The 19,883-nt window shown below is 31.9% G+C and overlaps 2 protein-coding genes and 1 pseudogene across 2 annotated transcripts; all 3 read left to right on the top strand.

The window, feature by feature from the left end:
- Window positions 1-6,415: 6,415 nt before the first annotated feature.
- Window positions 6,416-8,423, top strand: LOC111290983 (UDP-glycosyltransferase 83A1-like; annotated as a pseudogene).
- Window positions 8,424-10,333: 1,910 nt separating this feature from the next.
- Window positions 10,334-11,328, top strand: LOC111290291 (UDP-glycosyltransferase 83A1-like). Its single transcript, XM_089768741.1, has 3 exons — window positions 10,334-10,754; window positions 10,959-11,030; window positions 11,138-11,328. Exons 1-3 carry the CDS (start codon window positions 10,334-10,336, stop codon window positions 11,326-11,328), a joined length of 684 nt encoding a protein of 227 aa, XP_089624867.1.
- Window positions 11,329-17,586: 6,258 nt separating this feature from the next.
- LOC111290880 (UDP-glycosyltransferase 83A1-like) lies at window positions 17,587-19,583 on the top strand. Its single transcript, XM_022882383.2, has 2 exons — window positions 17,587-18,336; window positions 18,417-19,583. Exons 1-2 carry the CDS (start codon window positions 17,853-17,855, stop codon window positions 19,298-19,300), a joined length of 1,368 nt encoding a protein of 455 aa, XP_022738118.2. The 5' UTR covers window positions 17,587-17,852; the 3' UTR covers window positions 19,301-19,583.
- Window positions 19,584-19,883: the final 300 nt, after the last annotated feature.

Raw genomic sequence — 19,883 nt, 5'->3', positions numbered from 1 at the left:
GATATAGGATTATCTCAAGAATAAATATGAAGGAGATGAAAGAATTAAAAGGATGCAAGTCCTAAACTTGATTGAGGAATTTAAACTTCAAAGAATGAAAGACTCCAAGACGATTAAAGATTACTTCGACAAGCTTCTTAATATCGCAAACAAAGTGAGGCTTTTTAGATCTGAATTTACTAACTCAAGAATTGTAGAAAAAATTTTTGTTACAATACCTGAAAGATATGAAGCAACCATCACTACCTTGAAAAATACCAAGGATCTATAAAAAATTTCCTTCGTAGAATTGCTTAACACATTGCAAGCACAAGAAAAAAGAAGATTGATAAAGGAGTATACAACAACCGAATGAGCTTTGACAGCCAAGCATCAAAATGTGGCCAAAAATAAAAGGAAGAAAAAGAAGGATTTTGAAAGAAATAAGGCAAGTACAACATCAGTCAATACAAAAAGAAAGAATGAAAATCATAATAAATTTTATCCACCTTGCTAACACTCGAAAAGAAGGGTCATCCTCCATTTAGATGTTGGAGAAGACCTGATGCTAAGTGCACTAAATGTAATCAGATGGGGCATGAAATTGTTATTGTAAAAATAAAAATCAATAACATGGTAAAGAGGCAAAGATTGCTGATCAAGAGGAAAAGGATCACTTATTCATCGCTACGTGTTTCTTTAAATCGAATCAAATGAAAATTGACTTATAGACAGTGGTTGTACTAACCACATGATACATGATAAAGATCTATTCAGGGAACTAAGCAATGCAAACTCATCAAAGGTTCGGGTTGGTAATGGTAAGTACATAACTATGAAAAAAAAAAAACAATTGCAATTTCAACCTGTTTAGATGCAAAGTTCATTTCTGATGTGTTGTATATTCCCGAAATTGATTAAAACTTGTTAAGTGTTAGACAACTAATTGAAAAGGGTTATAAAGTTATGTTCGAAAACAAAAGTTGCTTGATTAAAGGTGCAGTTAACCAAGATATTTTTCAAGTAAAAATGAAAGGGAAAAGCTTTACTCTAAATCCATTAGAGGAAAAACAAACTGCTTTCCCAATAAAAAAAAAAACATCATTGGAGTATGACACAAAAGGCTCGAACACTATCATCATCAAGGGCTGCTGTAGATGAAATCCAAAAAGATGGCAAATGATCTTTCAGAACTTAATGATCATATTCCAAATTGCAAAGCATGTCAGTTTAGAAAGCAAAGTAGGAAACCATTTCCCAAGGTAACATGAAGAGCATCAAAGAAGCTACAATTAATTCATACTGACATTGCAAGCCCATAAAGAATGCCTTCTCTGAAAGGTAGTCTTTATTATGTTGCATTCATTAACGATTTCATCCATGTACGTTGGATCTTTTTTTTTGAAGCATAAGTCAGAGGTGGCTCAGGTTTTCTAAAACTTTAAAGCCAAAGTTGAAAACGAGAATGGCTGTAAAATTCAAACTCTTAGATCAAACAATGGTAAGAAGTACACATTTAAAGCATTCAATCATTTTTATGAGGAAACAGGCATTCAACATCAATTAATCACTTCATACACTCTATAATAAAATGGAGTAAGTGAGAGATGAAATAGATTCATATTAGAGATGACATGATGTATGCTATATGAGAAGAATCTACCAAAGCAATTCTGGGCTAAAGTAACAAACACTGTTATTTTTTTGCAAAACAAGCTTCCCACAAGAGTAGTGAAGGATCAAACACCCTTTGAGGCATGGTATGGTTATAAACCATCTCTGAATTTTCTTAAAATATTTGGATGTTTGTGCTTCACTCATGTTTCACGGATCAAGAGAGATAAACTAGATAAAAAAGCACTTTTAGGCGTTTTTATTGGCTACAGCTTAATTGTAAAAGTTTATAAAATTTTTCAATCACAAACTAGAAAAATTATTATAAGTAGAGATATGCACTTTATGAAAGATGAAGAATGGAATTGGGATGATTCAAAAAAGATGGATTCAACCTTAAAAGAGCTCAAGCTCAAATTTTTTCTTTTAGATATAACAAAACAAAGCATTAGAGACTAAGAGAATAAAATGATGGAAAACAGTCCTATCAAAGGCACAATACTACTTTTTTATGTTTATCAAAAATGCAATATTGCTATTTACAAACCTACAGATTATAAAAAAGCTAAGACATATCAAAATTGGATTGCTATAATAAAAGAGAAGCTGCTCATGATTGAAAAGAATAAAACATGGGGGTTGGTTGATTGACCCCAAAACAAAAAGGTAATTAGAGTCAAGTAGGTGTACAGAATCAAGTTTAATGTCGATGGCTCAATTAATAAGTATAAAGCTAGACTCGTGATCAAAAGATATGCTCAAATACTTAGTGTGAACTACTTAGATACCTTCGTACTAGTCACTAGACTCAACACCATCAGGCTCTTACTCACCATTATAGCATAAAAAAATTGAAAGGTGTACTAGCTAGATGTCAAGTCAACGTTCTTGAATGATTTTTTGCATGATTAGATTTATGTAGACCAACCGAAAGGCTATGTTAAGAAATGAGAAGAAGACAATGTTTATCTTTTTAAAAAGGCACTTTATGGATTAAAGCAAACTTTAAGAGCTTGGTACAGTAGGATTGATGAACATTTGTAAAACTTGAGATTTGTTAAAAGTTTATCTGAATCAACATTATATGTCAAGCACAATGGAGCTGACATTCTTATCATCTCACTATATGTGGATAACCTGCTTGTGACAGGAAACAACACAAGTATTATGGATAAGTTTAAACAAGAGATGATGAAGTTTTTTGAGATAACATATCTCGTATTAATGACTTTCTTTCTTGGAATAAAAATTAAACAGAATAAACATGAAGTCTTCATTTGTCAGAAGAAATATGTCAAAAATTAATTTATAAAGAATTATGATGTGGATCATATATGGTTAGAAAGCTTATTAAGTATAGTTTCTAACACATTAAAGAGATTTTAATTTCAAGTTTGATATCTTGAGATATAGTCATTTTAGTGAAAGTAACACAGGCTGCCAAAATTAGTTACTTGAGTTAGTTCTTATTTAACTTAGTTGTTTTGGTATAAGTGGTCTCAAATGAATTGATTAATTACTGTCATGTTGAAATGATCTTGAATAGGCCATTAATTATTTTGAGAAAAAAAACTAAATGGTGGAATAAAAAAGAGATAAGTAAAATCTCACACACTTTACTTATTTTTGAATCTATGTATATATGTATGTTTCTAAATGAATGAATATTTTATTTCATTATTTTCGATCTATGAAAATAGGATCAAGCATATGATTATTTTACGTTTCTTTATATAAATGATGGATCATGCTTATGAATGAAATAAGAAAATGATTTATGTTTAAGAAATGATTTTATGATAGCTATATTTTTACATCCCTAGAAAGTATAATCATCGACACCAGAACTAGTTCTGCGACCTTGGCTAATGGGTAATAGTAGTTAACAAAGGCATGATCATACGACCTTGACTAATGGGTAATAGTAGTTAGCATAAGGCTTTAGCTATTGAGTTATAATAGTTAGCAATGATCATGAGGATGAAATTATCGATATGGCCAATATCACAGGTTATAGCAGTGACTGTAGCTAATGATAAATGAATGATAATGATGATTTATGATGATGATGATTTACGATGATTTTTAATGATTGATTCATGATTTGGTTTGATTACAATTTTTGAATGATAACATATTTTGCCATGATTTATGAATTGGCATGTTTTGACATTGATTTATGAATTTATGAAATATTTGATAAAACGATGATATTTGAAATATTTTAACATTACGATTTAACGAATGTTTTGAATGATCTATATGATATATGTGAAAAAATGCTTGATCCGATAACGTGTGTGAGCCTATATTTACTAAGTTGTGATTTGCTCATTCTCCATTTTTTTTCTTTTATAGATGATATGAATGTTAAATATGATTAGACTTATAAAGAGCTAGAAGAATCTGAGCATTGAAAAACTACTTTGGGAAGTAGGATTTATGAAATATTATTTCTTTTAGTTGTAATACTCATCATTGAACCTTCGAAGATTGGTTATCTAGATATTTTTACTTATTGAGAACCTTATTTTATTTTAAAGTTGTTCAATGATTAAGAAAAAAGGCTTCGTATTACTTTAAGATTTTATTTTAAGATAATATAATCGTATTGTCTCTTAATCTTAAGGCATGACACAAAAGAAAAGTTCTGTAAAAAAGATGAAACAGAGAGGATTGATCAGGCATATTTCAAAAGCCTGATTGGTTGTTTGATGTATCTTATAGTAACTCAACCTAACATTTTGAATATTGTAAGCATTTTGTCTCGATTTATGTTATGTGCAAGCAAATGGCATCTCAAGGCTGCAAAAATAGTGCTTAGATATGTGAAAGGCACATGTGATTTTGGCATTAAATACACAAAAAGCAAAGAGTTCAAATTAGTTGGTTTTTCAGATAGTGATTGGGGAGATTCCATTGATGATATGAAAAGCACTTTAGGCTACTATTTCACACTTGGTTCTAGTGTTTTCTTATAAAACTCGAAAAAACAAGAAACTGTAGCTAATCCACAACTGAAGTAGAGTTTGTTGCTGCAATAATTACTGTTAATCAAGCTTTGTGGCTAAGGAAGATTTTAATCGATCTTAACTTGGAGCAGGAGAAAAGCACAGAAATTCTTGTTAACAACTAAGCTGTTATTGCTATCTCTCAAAGTTTTATATTTCACAGAAAAACTAAGCATTTTAATATTAAGTTATTCTTCTTAAGGGAAGTACAAAAAGATGGAGCTGTTGTTCTTGTTTACTACAAAATAGAAGATCAAGTTGCAAATGTCTTCACCAAGCTACTGCCGGTTAGCAAGTTTGAATTTCTGAGGACAAAAATTGGTGTTTGCAACTCCTAAAGTAAGGAAGAGTGTTAGAAGATGTGTTTAGGACTGCTAATGTGGATTCATAAACATTGCTTAGTTGAATGTTTCAAATTGTTCATGTTTTGTGGTGTTGGTTTTTTTTTGTTATTCATGTTTGTAGTCATGGTGTAATCTTAAAACCATGATTTTAGTGGGTCGTTATTAATTAAGCTTTAAATTGTAATATTTGTGATGTTAAGTGAAATTGAGTTCTCTTTGCTTCAAAATACGGTGCTCTCAATTTTCATTTGCTTTTACTATAGCAATACTCTATTTTTCTTTTCTTAGTCAAAAATAACAACAGTTAATAAAGTATTTGATTTTTAGTTCCAATAGTTCAAATTCTGCCAACCTCAAGTATAGAAAAAAAAATTATCAGCAACTCAACAGTCTATAAGATTAGCTCCATAAGCATGCTTGAGAGTTCAAGTCTTCTCTATTATATCTTATCCTCCAACTTGTTCTAGGTTTTTCTACATTAAATTCTACATAACTGCTTGCCAAAGGCTTAAAATGTTCTCAAATTTTATATTTACAAGGTATGTAGGGAACAATTGCCAAGAATGAATCACATATATTATATAGAGTTTTAATCTACTGGTTCAACACAAAGTCCAGATTACAAATCATCAAATATAGCTTTAAGTGAATGTTGCTTCTATCTTTACAAGAAGAAAAATACAATTGCTAAAGAATCAATTGCTAATTAAAATAACAAAACAAGAAGAAAGGTTTCTCTTATCTTATTCATTCCGCCATGAAGATAAGATTGTAGTTGTCCATGATTTGAGATATATATATATATATATATACACACACGTGTGTATGTATATTTAAATCATTAATTTATGGTTAATTTTAACAAAGGGTAAAATTTTTAACTTTAATGATATTAAAAACAACAATTATGATGAGATTAAATTGAGATTAAAATTAAGAATAAAAATTATTTTATTATTTGAATACAAACGTAATAATATGAGTAATTAAATATGAAAGTCAATTGTCATAATTAAAAACTATTTTTATTTTTAATTTTATATTAAAATAATCAACTATTGGTAGCTTTGAATTTCATGCGTATTCGGAACAGAAGAAAAAGTTCTCTGTACTTACGCGATGACATCGGCTTTGATGACCAACAGGGGAAGGTAAGTTGACATTATCTCAACTTTTTACTTTGTAGCTCTTATATATGAGACATAATTATATGGTTTGAGTTTACCGTGGACAAAGCTTGATTAGGACAAGAAGCATACAAGTGACGTTGTTTAGAACTTATCTAGAAAACTTGTGAATCTCATGGATTTTCCTTCGTCTTGAATCTAATTGAAGAAAGTATTGGGCCTACGAAACAGGTAAATTTTGATTTGAGAATACTTTGATAATTTTATTGGGTAAAATTATCTAACTCCTTTTCAAACAAAATTCAATCACAAAGTTTCATACAAAAAGATTAAAATGACAAAGATGTAACTAAAATTTACCCTCGAAAAGATTGATATTTATATGAAATTTTGTGATTTTAGTTACATGAAAAAATCATTATTAAATGTTACTCGTCATCAATCATATGATTTATTTGTAAAATATTGAGTTTTCAATTTTAAGTTTAAAAATTGTTACATGTTTTGTTGTAAAGAATGTAAGCGAAAGGACAGGCTACAGCTTTATTCTTTAGAAAAAAAGCATACAGGCATTTAAGGAACAAGGACTTTGGTTACATGACAACAAAAAGGCCAGTGAACAGCACATTCCATTAATTGTAAAGACAAAGTATATATAGAGAAGATGATGATCTCACAAGAATGCGCGTTTTTGAGTTTCTGAAGCAATTGAAAACAAAACAGTAGCTGTCAGAAGCTAGGATAAACATGAATATAAATATAGGCCAAGACTTAAGGCAAGCAGGTCTGTGCAAGCAGTGATCATATACTATGGACAGGCAACCGCATGTACTAGTTATACCATTCCCTGCAAAAGGCCATGTAGCTCCTCTAATGAAATTGTCCCTCCAATTTGCTGCTCATGGAGTTAAGGTAACATTTGTTAACACAGGTCAGACGAGAAAAAATTATAGCTTCATTGCCCGAGAAAGTTGAGGAGAGGAGCCTGGTAAGCCTTGTTTCAATTCCTGTTGTTGTGGATGAAGATGGACCAAATGATGGTGTTAAGGTGAGGGAAACGATACACAGAGTTATGCGAGGATTCTTGGAGGACTTGATTGTGAAGATCAACCAGTCAAATGTCAATGAGAAGATCACTTGTGTTATAGCTGATACGTCAGTTGGGTGGGCAGTAGAAGTGACCAAGAAGGTGGGACTTGAGGCAGTTGCAATTTGGCCTGCTGGAGCAGCATGCTTGGCCCTTGCAGTACACATTCCACAACTACTTGAGGCTGGAATTATAAACACTGATGGTAAGAGAAATTATTAACAATTTGATGGTAAGTTGAAAGTTTTTGCCTGCTTGACCTAATTGAAAAACTTGAGTTTCTAGGAATCGTGATGAACGATGAGCCAATCTTACTGTCAGAGGATATCCCCGACTGGAGCTGCTCTGATATTGGATGGAAAAGCAGTGATCCAGTTGTGCAAAAAGCTATATTTGGATTTTATACCATTGTTCCTGACTACGCCAAATTTTATGACTGGGTACTTTGCAACTCAGTTTATGAACTAGACTCATCGGTCTTGAAATTGATTCCCAATGTCTTGCCTATTGGTCCATTACTTACTAGTAGCCATTTGGGAGTTTTTGCTGGAAACACTTGGCCTGAAGACTCAACATGCTTAGACTGGCTAGACAAACAAACTGCTGGTTCTGTCATCTATGTTGCATTTGGTAGCTCAACAATAATATGTGCGCAACAAGTAGATGAACTAGCTCTTGGTCTTGAACTTGCAGGCCATCCATTTTTATGGGTTTTTCGATCCAACTTTTGGGATGGATCAACCGTTAAATTCCCAGATGGATTCAAAAACAGAGTAGCCGAACGAGCAAAATTTGTGGAATGGGCGCCTCAGGAAAAGGTGTTAGCTCACCCTTCTGTTTCTTGTTTCATAAGCCACTGTGGCTGGAATTCCACCATGGAAGGTCTAAGCATGGGGCTACCATTTCTATGTTGGCCTTACATAGCAGATCAGTTCAGTAATAAGAACTACATTTGTGATATTCTAAAGATTGGTTTAGAATTGACCAAAGATGAAAATGGAATCACAACTAGGCATGAAATATGCACAAAGATAAACACTTTGCTCTCTTCTGATGTTATAAAGGCGAATACGCTACATATAAAGGAAATTGCTAGAAAGAGTTCTGATGAAGGTGGGTCTTCTTTCAAGAACTTTAAGAACTTCATTCAACATATTAAGAACCTTTAGGCCTGGATAATCATTTGAGGAGCACAAGGAGGGAAATCAGATTCTATTCAAGTCGTAAACCTCAGGGAAAAGAATGTTCTAGTGATTGATTAATCTTCTTTAAGGCATTTGCCAACTGTAATAATTTATAATTCCTGGATATTAACTCTAAGCACCTCGTTGTATTAGTGAAAGTTGTTCAATATGAATATCCTTTATTTTCATGATCTGAAAAAAATTACTATTATCCAACTTGTTCTGTATCTGGATTTATCTACAGACAATTAAAGTGTTGAATGCAAATCAAAAGCCATTTTTTTCCTCTCTAGAGGACAGAGAGTGTGTGTCAAGTTCCAAGTCTGTATGAATGATTCAACAGAAAGTCCAGATTACAAATCATACTAAATCTTTGCTTTAAGATGTAACCATTTTTTTTTGTAAGAAAAAAGCTGAAAGTAGCCGAATTTGCTTTAATCTTCACAACAAGAAAAATAAAGGTTAAAGAAACAAGAATCACATAGAACAAGAAAAGGGGACACTTACAACATAATCCTATGCGAAGACAGAGTAAAGCTGTTGATGATTTTGACAGCCAGAAATGTTTAAGCAATTGAAAATAAAAAGATTGCTATCAGTAGTTAGGCTAAACAGGAAGCAAAAATAATTGAAGTGCAGGTTAAGACCAAAGGCAAGGAAGTTTGCAGAAGTTGTAAGCACATTCCATGGCTAGAAAACCACATGTAATAGTGAAGCACAAGGCCACGTAGCTCCTCTCATGAAGTTGTCCCTCCAAAATTGCTGCTCATGGAGTGAAAGTCACATTTGTTAATTCAGAATCAGTACATGAAGAATTAGATATTGGAATGTAGTACTTGTGTCATATTTTACATGCTTAAGAATAAATTATATATTATCTTCAAACAAACGAACCCTGTCCTTTGGATCGAGCAAGTGGGTGAAATTCTTAAAATCATTACGCTTTTCAGTTTCAAAACGAGATTTATACTTGCAGCAAGCATTTTTTTATTCCCCAACATTATCTTTTCTTCTGAATGGTTGAATGATTCTACCAAAATCGTTTTCTTAAGTAAATTTTTAGTCATGCACGGGCTGCTAAAGGTCAAAGTTTTGCTAGTTGTATAGCTAAAAATAGTGGATAGCTAAAAGAAGCTTTTGCTTGACTCACTATTCCAGACCTGCATACAGTAAACTGTTTGGAAGTCATGATAAAAATCTATAAGGATCATGGATCACCCAGCAAGATTTATCTACAGAGGCATTAAGATTGGGTGACCGCTTCTAAAATATATAAAGGCAGGCTGTAAGGCAAAACCATGCAATAGATATAAATGGAAAAGATGTGGTGATTAAGGCCAAATTGTCACATTCCATATAACAAAATGTTACTTTCTAATTTAATGAATATTCTAAGACTTTTGATTGTTTCCCTGAATATACTAATTCATTGCAAATCCAACTTCGGCACTTTGCAAGGCAGATTAAAGAGAAATAGCTACTTTCATCAGGACTAATTCATCCAATTGAAACTTCTTTATCAAACAGCTAAAAAGGAGGAAGGGTCCTTGGAAACAAGGCAAAAAAATATTGATACATGGTCCTTTTCATCACTAGAATCTACCACTGCCGTCTTCTGACAGGGAAGCGAAAGCAGCTTCAAGTAAAAAACAGTTAAATTTAGTTATAAGTACCTTGTATTTTACACTGGAATCATATAGGTTAAGGAACAAGGGATAACAGGACAAGAAGAAAGGCCAGATAAAATGCTAGTCCTCCATGAAGACCAAGTAATCTTGAAATGATCTCAGAAGAGTGTTAAGTTTATTAGTTCAATCAGATGGAAACAAAACAATAGCTATCAGAAACTGGACTAAACATGAATAAGAATTAATATAAGTATACGCCTGGACTTAAAAGCAAGTAAGTTTGTTGAAGAAGTGAGCAAATGCCATGGCCGCATGTATTGGTTATATCATACCCAGCACAAGGCCACGTAGCACCTCTCATGAAATTGTCCCTCCAAATTGCTCTTCAAGGTGTTGAAGTCACATTTGTTAATACGAAGTTCATACATGAAAAATTTATGGTTTCAATGCCCGAGAAAGATAAGGAGCAAAGCCTGATAAGCCTTGTTTCAATTCCTGACGGATTAGATAGAGACGATAGAAATGATGTTTTTAAGCTGGCAGAAAGCATAGGAAGAGTTATGCCAGGTCATTTGGAGGACTTGATTTTGAAATTGAACCAGTCAAATGAGAAGCAGCTGATCAAACGTGTTATAGCTGAAACATCAGTTGGATGGGCGCTAGAATTGGCTAAGAAGATGGGAATTGGAGCAATTGCATTTTGGCCTGCTGGAGCTGCTTGCTTTGCCCTGTCAGTACATATTCCACAGCTTATTGACGCTCAAGTTATAGATAATGAGGGTAAGAATATGGGAATTTATATCTATAGTAAACCGTAGAGTGTGCCTTATGGAAACTAACTTCCATATATTATTGAAAGTTATATTTTATAATACAGAATGCAATTTTATTGCTTTCAGAACTTAATTTAGACACAATAGTTGCGTAAAAAACATAAGGTGTTCGATTAATTGAACTAAGTGAAAAACTTGAACAACTATGCAGGAACTCTAATGAAAGAGACATTCTTGCTATCAAAGAATATGCCTGCCTGGAGCAGCTCTGATATTGCATGGAGTTGCTTTGACCCAGTCATACAGAAATTTTTATTTGGATTTGGTTCATGATCCCCCAATATGCCAGGTTCTATGACTCGATTCTTTGCAACTCATTGCATGAGCTAGACTCACCAACCTTGAAATTGATTCCCAACATTTTACCTGTTGCTCCTTTACTTGCAAGCAACCGTTCAGGAGCTTTCGCTGGAAACTGTTGGCCCGAAGACTCAACATGCTTAAAATGGCTTGATAAACAAACTGCAGACTATGTCATTTATGTTGCATTTGGTGGCACAACAATCTTAAGTGTGCAATAAGTAAATGAACTAGCATTTGGACTCGAAATCACCGGCGGTGACTCACACAGCGGGCGGCGCATCGCCCGGCGTCGGATTCCGACGAAGCCAGAGAACCCTAAACCCCTTTTTTCTGTGAATGAAACAAACTGAGGAAAAAAATCTGATTTTTATAGAAAACATAAAGGTAAAACGACGCCGTTTCAAGCGTAGAGGATCTACCCGTGAATCGAACTCGACCCGAGATCCGTGCAACCCGACCTGACGCTTCAATCAGCCTTGAACTGTTCAGACGAACCGCTAGTAAATCGATCCGAACCGTCGGATCGTTGAACCGCTGATTAAACCATCGAACCGGTCAGACCGGCCTAGACCAGCGTTGACCGGTCTGGTTCAAGTAAAAAAATTTTTTTTTATATTATTATTTTTGTTATTTTATATTTATGCATGATAAATGTTTAAATTTATTATGATAAATATATAATTGTTATTAATAATAATAAAATGAAAACAATATAAGATAATAACTAAAAAATATATTAAAAATGTTTAAATAATAATAATAATGGAATAAGCTTTTTATTTTCCCTGCCTAGATGTTGAAGGGAATAAAAAATATTTTCTTAAACAAATAATTTCTCCTAGATGTTGAAGAATTATTATTAATAAATTTTCATAAAAAGAAATATATAAGAAATTTTTAATTAATTTTCAAAATTTTAAAAAAATTTGAACTTACTCCAAAAGTCCGCCTAGATTATGAAAATTTTTAGAGATTTTGCGTTTTAATTAAATCCCAAACCCTAAACTTGAACCATAAACTTTTACCCTAAATCTTTTTTTAAATTTTAAGGATACGTGTAAAAATCTCACATGAAATGATTTGTTCTCGAATGCTACCTAAATGATGGGGTATTTGAGAAATTTCATTTCATTAAGTTTTTCACACGAGTTCCTAATTTACATTAATAATAAGATTAATAAATAAAGAGTATAATAAAATTGGGATCTTAAATATAAACAGTCACACCTAAGCTCTGCCTAAATATTGGAGAGTCGGGATGGTCTCATTATACTTAAGAATTCAACTCTTAAATTGCATTTCATTTTACATGACATTCATTAGCATACATACGTTAGCATATTATCATCGATAATTGTTTGCATTATTCTCTCTTTAATTTACTGTTCAATGATAAAATATTTTATAATAAAAAAGAATAATACTTTTAAAAAAAATCTTTTTGTGATACTATAAAATAAAATAAAAATAACATTTCGAAAAAAATAATTCTTGGTACTCTGCCTAGATGTTGGAGAGTCACTAACAATTATTTTCTATAAAGATTGTTATTTCATTTTAAGGATTATTGTGTTAAATCTTAAGCGAAAAGAGTTATTATAAATTCTGTCTAGATGTTTGAGAATTTTAAGATAATTCTTTAACTTAAAGATTTTCTCAATATTTCTAAATAAAAATATTTTAGCAAAATTTTATTTTTTCAAAGGAAGGGAATTAGTTTTAAATTTCAAATTAAAATCATTTTTATCTAACATCGAAAATAGCGAGTAATTAAATGGTATCAATTTATGCGCGTTGTGGGGGTGCTAATCCTTCTCCACACGTAACCGACTCCTGGACCCAACTTGATTTTTCGTAGACCGAAATTTATCTTTTTGATAAACTTTAAACACGTTTTTATAAGTTTTATTGAAATGATAAACTTTTGGATGGCCAATCACACTCTAACAAAGATTGGTGGCAACTCCATTTTATTTTTCTCGATTTTAAAACTCTTTTACATCTGGCAGTCCCAAAACCGTTATGAAACAACCTCTAAAGTTGCTTTTAAAGATTCTTTGTATTTTATTCTTTGTATTCTCGATGTTTTTTTATGACACTCTTCTCCCAAAAGCTCCTTAAAAGACCTTTCAAAAAGCTTATGTTGTGGCATTACTCTTTATGATATCTCAATGATATATTGAGAGATTTTATGGATTTATTATGATATATAAATAAATGTTTAAATTTAAAATTTATGAGACATTTTTTATGAGATAAAATCATAAAATTTTCAGATCAAAATAGATAATATCTAATATGTTAGATGTGGGTATTTACAAACCATATCAGAATGATCATTAGTTAGATATGAATTAAATGGGAGCCGCTTTTAGAATTTTAGGAGAGCTAAGTACTGTACGGTGAAAGCTACCTCTAAAATTCTAATGTTTAGTGTAATTCTATGATCTATGTAAGTTTTGTGTTGGACTTGCTTAACGTTTAATATGATTCAATAGATTTACATGCTTTGTGTTGGGTTTGATAAAGACGTTAAGCTTTAATAGAAGAGTTTGTGACACCCTAATTTCACATCAGAAGACTCTATGAATTTGCTATGATATATAAGTAGAAACTTAAATCCAAAACTTATGAAATGAGTTTTATAGGATAAAATCGTGAAATTTTTGGATCAAAACAAATAATACCTCACAAGTAGAGTGTGAATTTCTACTTGCAACCATAACTTATTAAAGCAAACAGACAATTTTTAAACTATTTTTTGTTATTTAAATATCAAATTATTATTATATGTTTTGAAACTGGTAATATTATATCTTGTTAGTTTTACATTCATTAATTTATCATCAAATTACTTAATGTGTTATATTTTTTTATAGTAAAAGAAACCAATAATAGTATATTTATTACATTTACATTTATTTGTTACCAAATTATCAAATTTTTCATTGTCTATAATAAAAGTAGTAAAACCATATTTTTATACTTTCAGCCTTATTAGCTATTAAATTACTTAAATACTATTTTTACATATAACAAAATTAATAATGCAATCAAAAGTGAATAAAACAGCCATTCGGATTCTAAAAAATGGTAACCATCAAAAGTGAATAAAACTCAAATGAGAATGTTTGAGTTTCAAAATGAGAATCTTTGAGGAGTGAAACCCTAAAGTTCATTGAATGTGAATCTTCAAACAAATGAAAAGTTTTGAACTTTTGGATGTGAATCTCCAAAATACAAAGCTTCAACTTTTTGGATATGAATTTCTACTGTTTTAAATGAGAACCCTTGAACTTAGATGTGAAACTCTAAGTTTTATTGCATGTGAGCCTTTGAACTCAAATAAAAAGCTTTGAATTTTTGGATGTGAATCTCTAAAATTCAAATGAAAAGCTTTAGATTTTTTTATATGAATTTCAAGTTTACCAAATAAGAACCTTTGAAAAGCCTTGAACTTTTGGATGTGAATCTTCAAAATTCAAATAAGGATCTTTAAATGTTGGATGCGAGTCTTGCAAGTTGCAAATGCAAATCTCAAGATATTACAAATTTGAATGAAACTGAAACTTTAAGAATCAAATTTTAATAAATTCTTACGCAGTTAAAAGATTCTTGCGAATCTGAACCTCTTAATGTTGAACTCAAATTGTGAATCCTTGAGTTTCCATTACAAAGATCCTTCAGTCACGATCTATAACTCCTTTGAACATGATTGTTAATGAGCCATTTATTTTCAAAGTCTTGATGCCTCTGTTTAGAAGAGCAATTTACTTTTTAAAATTATGGTGCCTCTGTTTAGAGGAGCATTTATTTTTGAAGTCATGGTGCTTCTGCTTAAAGAATTTATTTATTTTCCAAAGTCGTTGAGCCTCTGATTAGAAGAGCCATTTATTTTTTAAAATCGTTGAGCCTCTGATTAGAGGAGCCATTTATTTTTCAAAGTCGTTGAGCCTTTTATTAGGGGAGCCATTTATTTTTAAGGTCATGGAGCCTCTATTTAGAGGAGCTTTGTTTATTTTTTTCAAAGTCGTAGAGCCTCTACTTAAAAAAGCTTTGATTAAAAAAAAAATGGGCAAAAAATATCAAGTTGAGTCTTGAATGGGTGTCTATGTCTTTGCACAATTCCTGTTTCACAGAAAATGTGCAAAGAAGGGCAGCTGTAGGCACCCTATTTGGTCCGGGCCTAAGGCCATTGGGCCTGGTCCAATAGGATTTGGGCTTAAGCCTATTGGATCCGATTCAGGATCCAATTAGCTGGCCCAATTGGTTTTTATTTTTATTTTTATTATTTGTCTATTTATTAATATAATTTTTTTATTTTTATTTTTTTATCTATTAATATTTTTATTATTTATCTATTTCTTTTATTTATCCAATTATTTTTTGTTATCTATTAATATATCTATCTTTTTTATTTTGATTAATTTTCGGTTAAGATTAGGATTAGGATAAAAAAATTGAAATGAATTTGACCGTGATTTAGGAATTGACAGAGTTGGGATTGGATTCAAATATTGAATCCAAATCCCAGAAGGAGTTGGGATTGATCAGAAACTTTTCTGATCAATCTCTATAAATAGGTCCATAAATCACACATAAGGGACATAAGAATCAGAGAGAAAAAAAGAAAACAAAAAGGTGAAACATAAGCAAAAAGTGTTTAGAGGCAGTATAGGATTTTTAGAAGTTTTTTTTTGAATTTTTTCTGAAAAATTTTTGAAAATTTTTCAGAATCCGATGAAATTTCAGACGAATTTTAAATTTTTCGATGAGTTTTTCGACCAAATTTGAAGTTTTCGATAACTTTTTTCAAATTTCGGTAGGAATTCAACTGAAATCTGAAATTGTTTGAAGAGAAAGAGGAGAGGAGAAGGGAAGAGAGAGAAGAGGAAAAGGGAATTCTGAAAAAAAATCGATCTTCAACCTTATATACCCTTCCCAAAACGACATCGTTTTTGCGTTAGTAAACCCATAGGATTCGCGCACTTTGCCAAGATCCGAGTCGACCCGTAGTGCACCCGAACCTGCGACCCATTTCTCTGCCTGGGTTCCAGCCGAGCTGAGATCCCGAGCTACACATCTGAACCGTGATTTTTGATCTTAAGCCGAGCCGTATCCCAAGCCTGAGCCAAGTCGTTTTCAAATTTTTGGTATGTTCTTATTTATTTTATTTAATTGATTTGTTTTACTTGTTTTTTTTTTTATCAAAATAAAATAAAATAATAAAAATAAAAATTTTGGGAATAAATATTAATTATCTAATGATGAAATTTATAAAAATTTCAAATGAAAATTTTTATAAAATTCCTATGTGAGAAATTTTATCTAGATTTGTCCTAAATTGTGGAATAATATAGATAAAATTTTAATAACAATAATTAATATATATTTTCAAACAAAAAAAATTAAAAACATAAAAGGCATAAAAATATAAAAAAAATTTTGGAATTCAATACAAATTACCCAAATATGAGATTTTTAGAAATTTTAAATGGTAAATTCCTAAAAAATCTCTAAGTTAGAAATTTCTTCTAAATTTAACCCAAATGGTGGAATGATTTAGATGAAATTTCAATACAAGTAATTGTATGCTTTTCCACATAAAAATTTGGATTGAAAATATTTGATAATTATCTAAGGATGAGATTCTTAGAAATTTCAAATGGTAAATTTTTAAGAAATCTCTAGGTATGAAATTTTCTCTAAAATTTGACCCAAATGGTGGAATAATTTAGATGAAATTTTAATAAAAATAATTATCATATTATTTTCTTTCTAAGGAAAAAAGAGAAAAAGAAAATTTCTAAATAGATTCAAACGGTGAAAATTTTAGAAATTCAAAAAAAAAATTTCTAATTTGGCCCAAATAGTGGAATAATTAGATTTCTTTTCAAAATAAAAATAAAAAAATAAATCATTTTTTCGACGACAGAGCCTCTTCACGAAATCAAATAGGATTCTTGAATACTCTCGAGGTGATGAAATATTTTTTAAGAGTTCTATTATATTGATGGAGAATCTTAAAAATTATTTCTAATATTTGAAACCATTAGACTTTGAACCTTAGGATAAATTTGAAATAATATGGTACCATCCCTTGGATGGGCATGTGGAGGTGCTATAACCTTCTTCATATGTAACCGAACTCTCGAACTTTATTCTGGTTAATAGATCTGAACTTATTCTTTTAGGACCCTTAGTTAAGCTTAAGAGTTCCTTAAAAAGATAAATTTTTTAAATGAGTAATTACACCTAATAAAATATTAATATTAATTTTATTTATTTGTTAAATCAAACTATAAATTTTTGAATCTATACGTTATGATAAATTATATGAAAAGGTCATTGTTAAATGTTACTCGCCAACAATCATTTGATTTATTTGTAAAATGTTGAGTTTTCAATTTTAATTTTAAAAATTGTTACATGTTTTGTTGTAAAGAATGTAGCGAAATGACAGGCTACAGCTTTATTCTTTAGAAAAAAAAAAGCATATAGGCATTTAAGGAACAACGACTTTGGTTACAAGACAACAAAAAGGTCAGTGCACAGTACATTCCATTAATTGTAAAGACAAAGTATATATATAGAAGATGATGATCTCACAAGAATGCGCGTTTTTGAGTTTCTGAAGCAATTGAAAACAAAACAGTAGCTGTCAGAAGCTAGGATAAACATGAATATAAATATAGGCCAAGACTCAAAGCAAGCAGGTCTGTGCAAGCAGTGATCATATACTATGGACAGGCAACCGCATGTACTAGTTATACCATTCCCTGCAAAAGGCCATGTAGCTCCTCTAATGAAATTGTCCCTCCAATTTGCTGCTCATGGAGTTAAGGTAACATTTGTTAACACAGAGGTCAGACGAGAAAAAATTATGGCTTCATTGCCCGAGAAAGTTGAGGAGAGGAGCCTGATAAGCCTTGTTTCAATTCCTGTTGTTGTGGATGAAGATGGACCAAATGATGGTGGTAAGGTGACGGAAACGATACACAGAGTTATGCGAGGATTCTTGGAGGACTTGATTGTGAAGATCAACCAGTCAAATGTCAATGAGAAGATCACTTGTGTTATAGCTGATACGTCAGTTGGGTGGGCAGCAGAAGTGACCAAGAAGGTGGGACTTGAGGCAGTTGCAGTTTGGCCTGCTGGAGCAGCATGCTTGGCCCTTGCAGTACACATTCCACAACTACTTGAGGCTGGAATTATAAACACTGATGGTAAGAGAAATTATTAACAATTTGATGGTAAGTTGAAAGTTTTTCCTCGCTTGACCTAATTGAAAAACTTGAGTTTCTAGGAATCGTGATGAACGATGAGCCAATCTTACTGTCAGAGGATATCCCCGCCTGGAGCAGCTCTGATATTGGATGGAAAAGCAGTGATCCAGTTATGCAAAAAGCTATATTTGAATTTTATACCATTGTTCCTGACTACGCCAAATTTTATGACTGGGTACTTTGCAACTCAGTTTATGAACTAGACTCATCGGTCTTGAAATTGATTCCCAATGTCTTGCCTATTGGTCCATTACTTGCTAGTAGCCATTTGGGAGTTTTTGCTGGAAACACTTGGCCTGAAGACTCAACATGCTTAGACTGGCTAGACAAACAAACTGCTGGTTCTGTCATCTATGTTGCATTTGGTAGCTCAACAATAATATGTGCGCAACAAGTAGATGAACTAGCTCTTGGACTTGAACTTGCAGGCCATCCATTTTTATGGGTTTTTCGATTTAACTTTTGGGATGGATCAACCGTTAAATTCCCAGATGGATTCAAAAACAGAGTAGCCGAACGAGCAAAATTTGTGGAATGGGCGCCTCAGGAAAAGGTGTTAGCTCACCCTTCTGTTTCTTGTTTCATAAGCCACTGTGGCTGGAATTCCACCATGGAAGGTCTAAGCATGGGGCTACCATTTCTATGTTGGCCTTACATAGCAGATCAGTTCAGTAATAAGAACTACATTTGTGATGTTCTGAAGATTGGTTTAGATTTGACCAAAGATGAAAATGGAATCACAACTAGGCATGAAATATGCACAAAGATAAACACTTTGCTCTCTTCTGATGTTATAAAGGCGAATACGCTACATATAAAGGAAATTGCTAGAAAGAGTTCTGATGAAGGTGGGTCTTCTTTCAAGAACTTTAAGAACTTCATTCAACATATTAAGAACCTTTAGGCCTGGATAATCATTTGAGGAGCACAAGGAGGGAAATCAGATTCTATTCAAGTCGTAACCACAGGGAAAAAAATGGTCTAGTGATTGATTAATCTTCTTTAAGGCATTTGTCAACTGTAATAATTTAGAATTCCTGGATATTAACTCTAAGCGCCTCGTTGTATTAGTGAAAGTTGTTCAATATGAATATCCTTTATTTTCATGATCTGAAAAAAATTACTATTATCCAACTTGTTCTGTATCTGGATTTATCTACAGACAATTAAAGTGTTGAATGCAAATCAAAAGCCATTTTTTTCCTCTCTAGAGGACAGAGAGTGTCTGTCAAGTGCCAAGTCTGTATGAATGATTCAACAGAAAGTCCAGATTACAAATCATACTAAATCTTTGCTTTAAGATGTAACCATTTTTTTTTGTAAGAAAAAAGCTGAAAGTAGCCGAATTTGCTTTAATCTTCACAACAAGAAAAATAAAGGTTAAAGAAACAAGAATCACATAGAACAAGAAAAGGGGACACTTACAACATAATCCTATGCGAAGACAGAGTAAAGCTGTTGATGATTTTGACAGCCAGAAATGTTTA

Source organism: Durio zibethinus, chromosome 11 (assembly GCF_047325235.1).
Source record: "Durio zibethinus cultivar Kanyao isolate XHJ-2024 chromosome 11, ASM4732523v1, whole genome shotgun sequence".
Classification (NCBI taxonomy): Eukaryota; Viridiplantae; Streptophyta; class Magnoliopsida; order Malvales; family Malvaceae; genus Durio; species Durio zibethinus.
The sequence above is the reverse complement of the archived record's forward strand: the minus strand, read 5'-3'. Positions and strand labels throughout refer to the sequence as shown.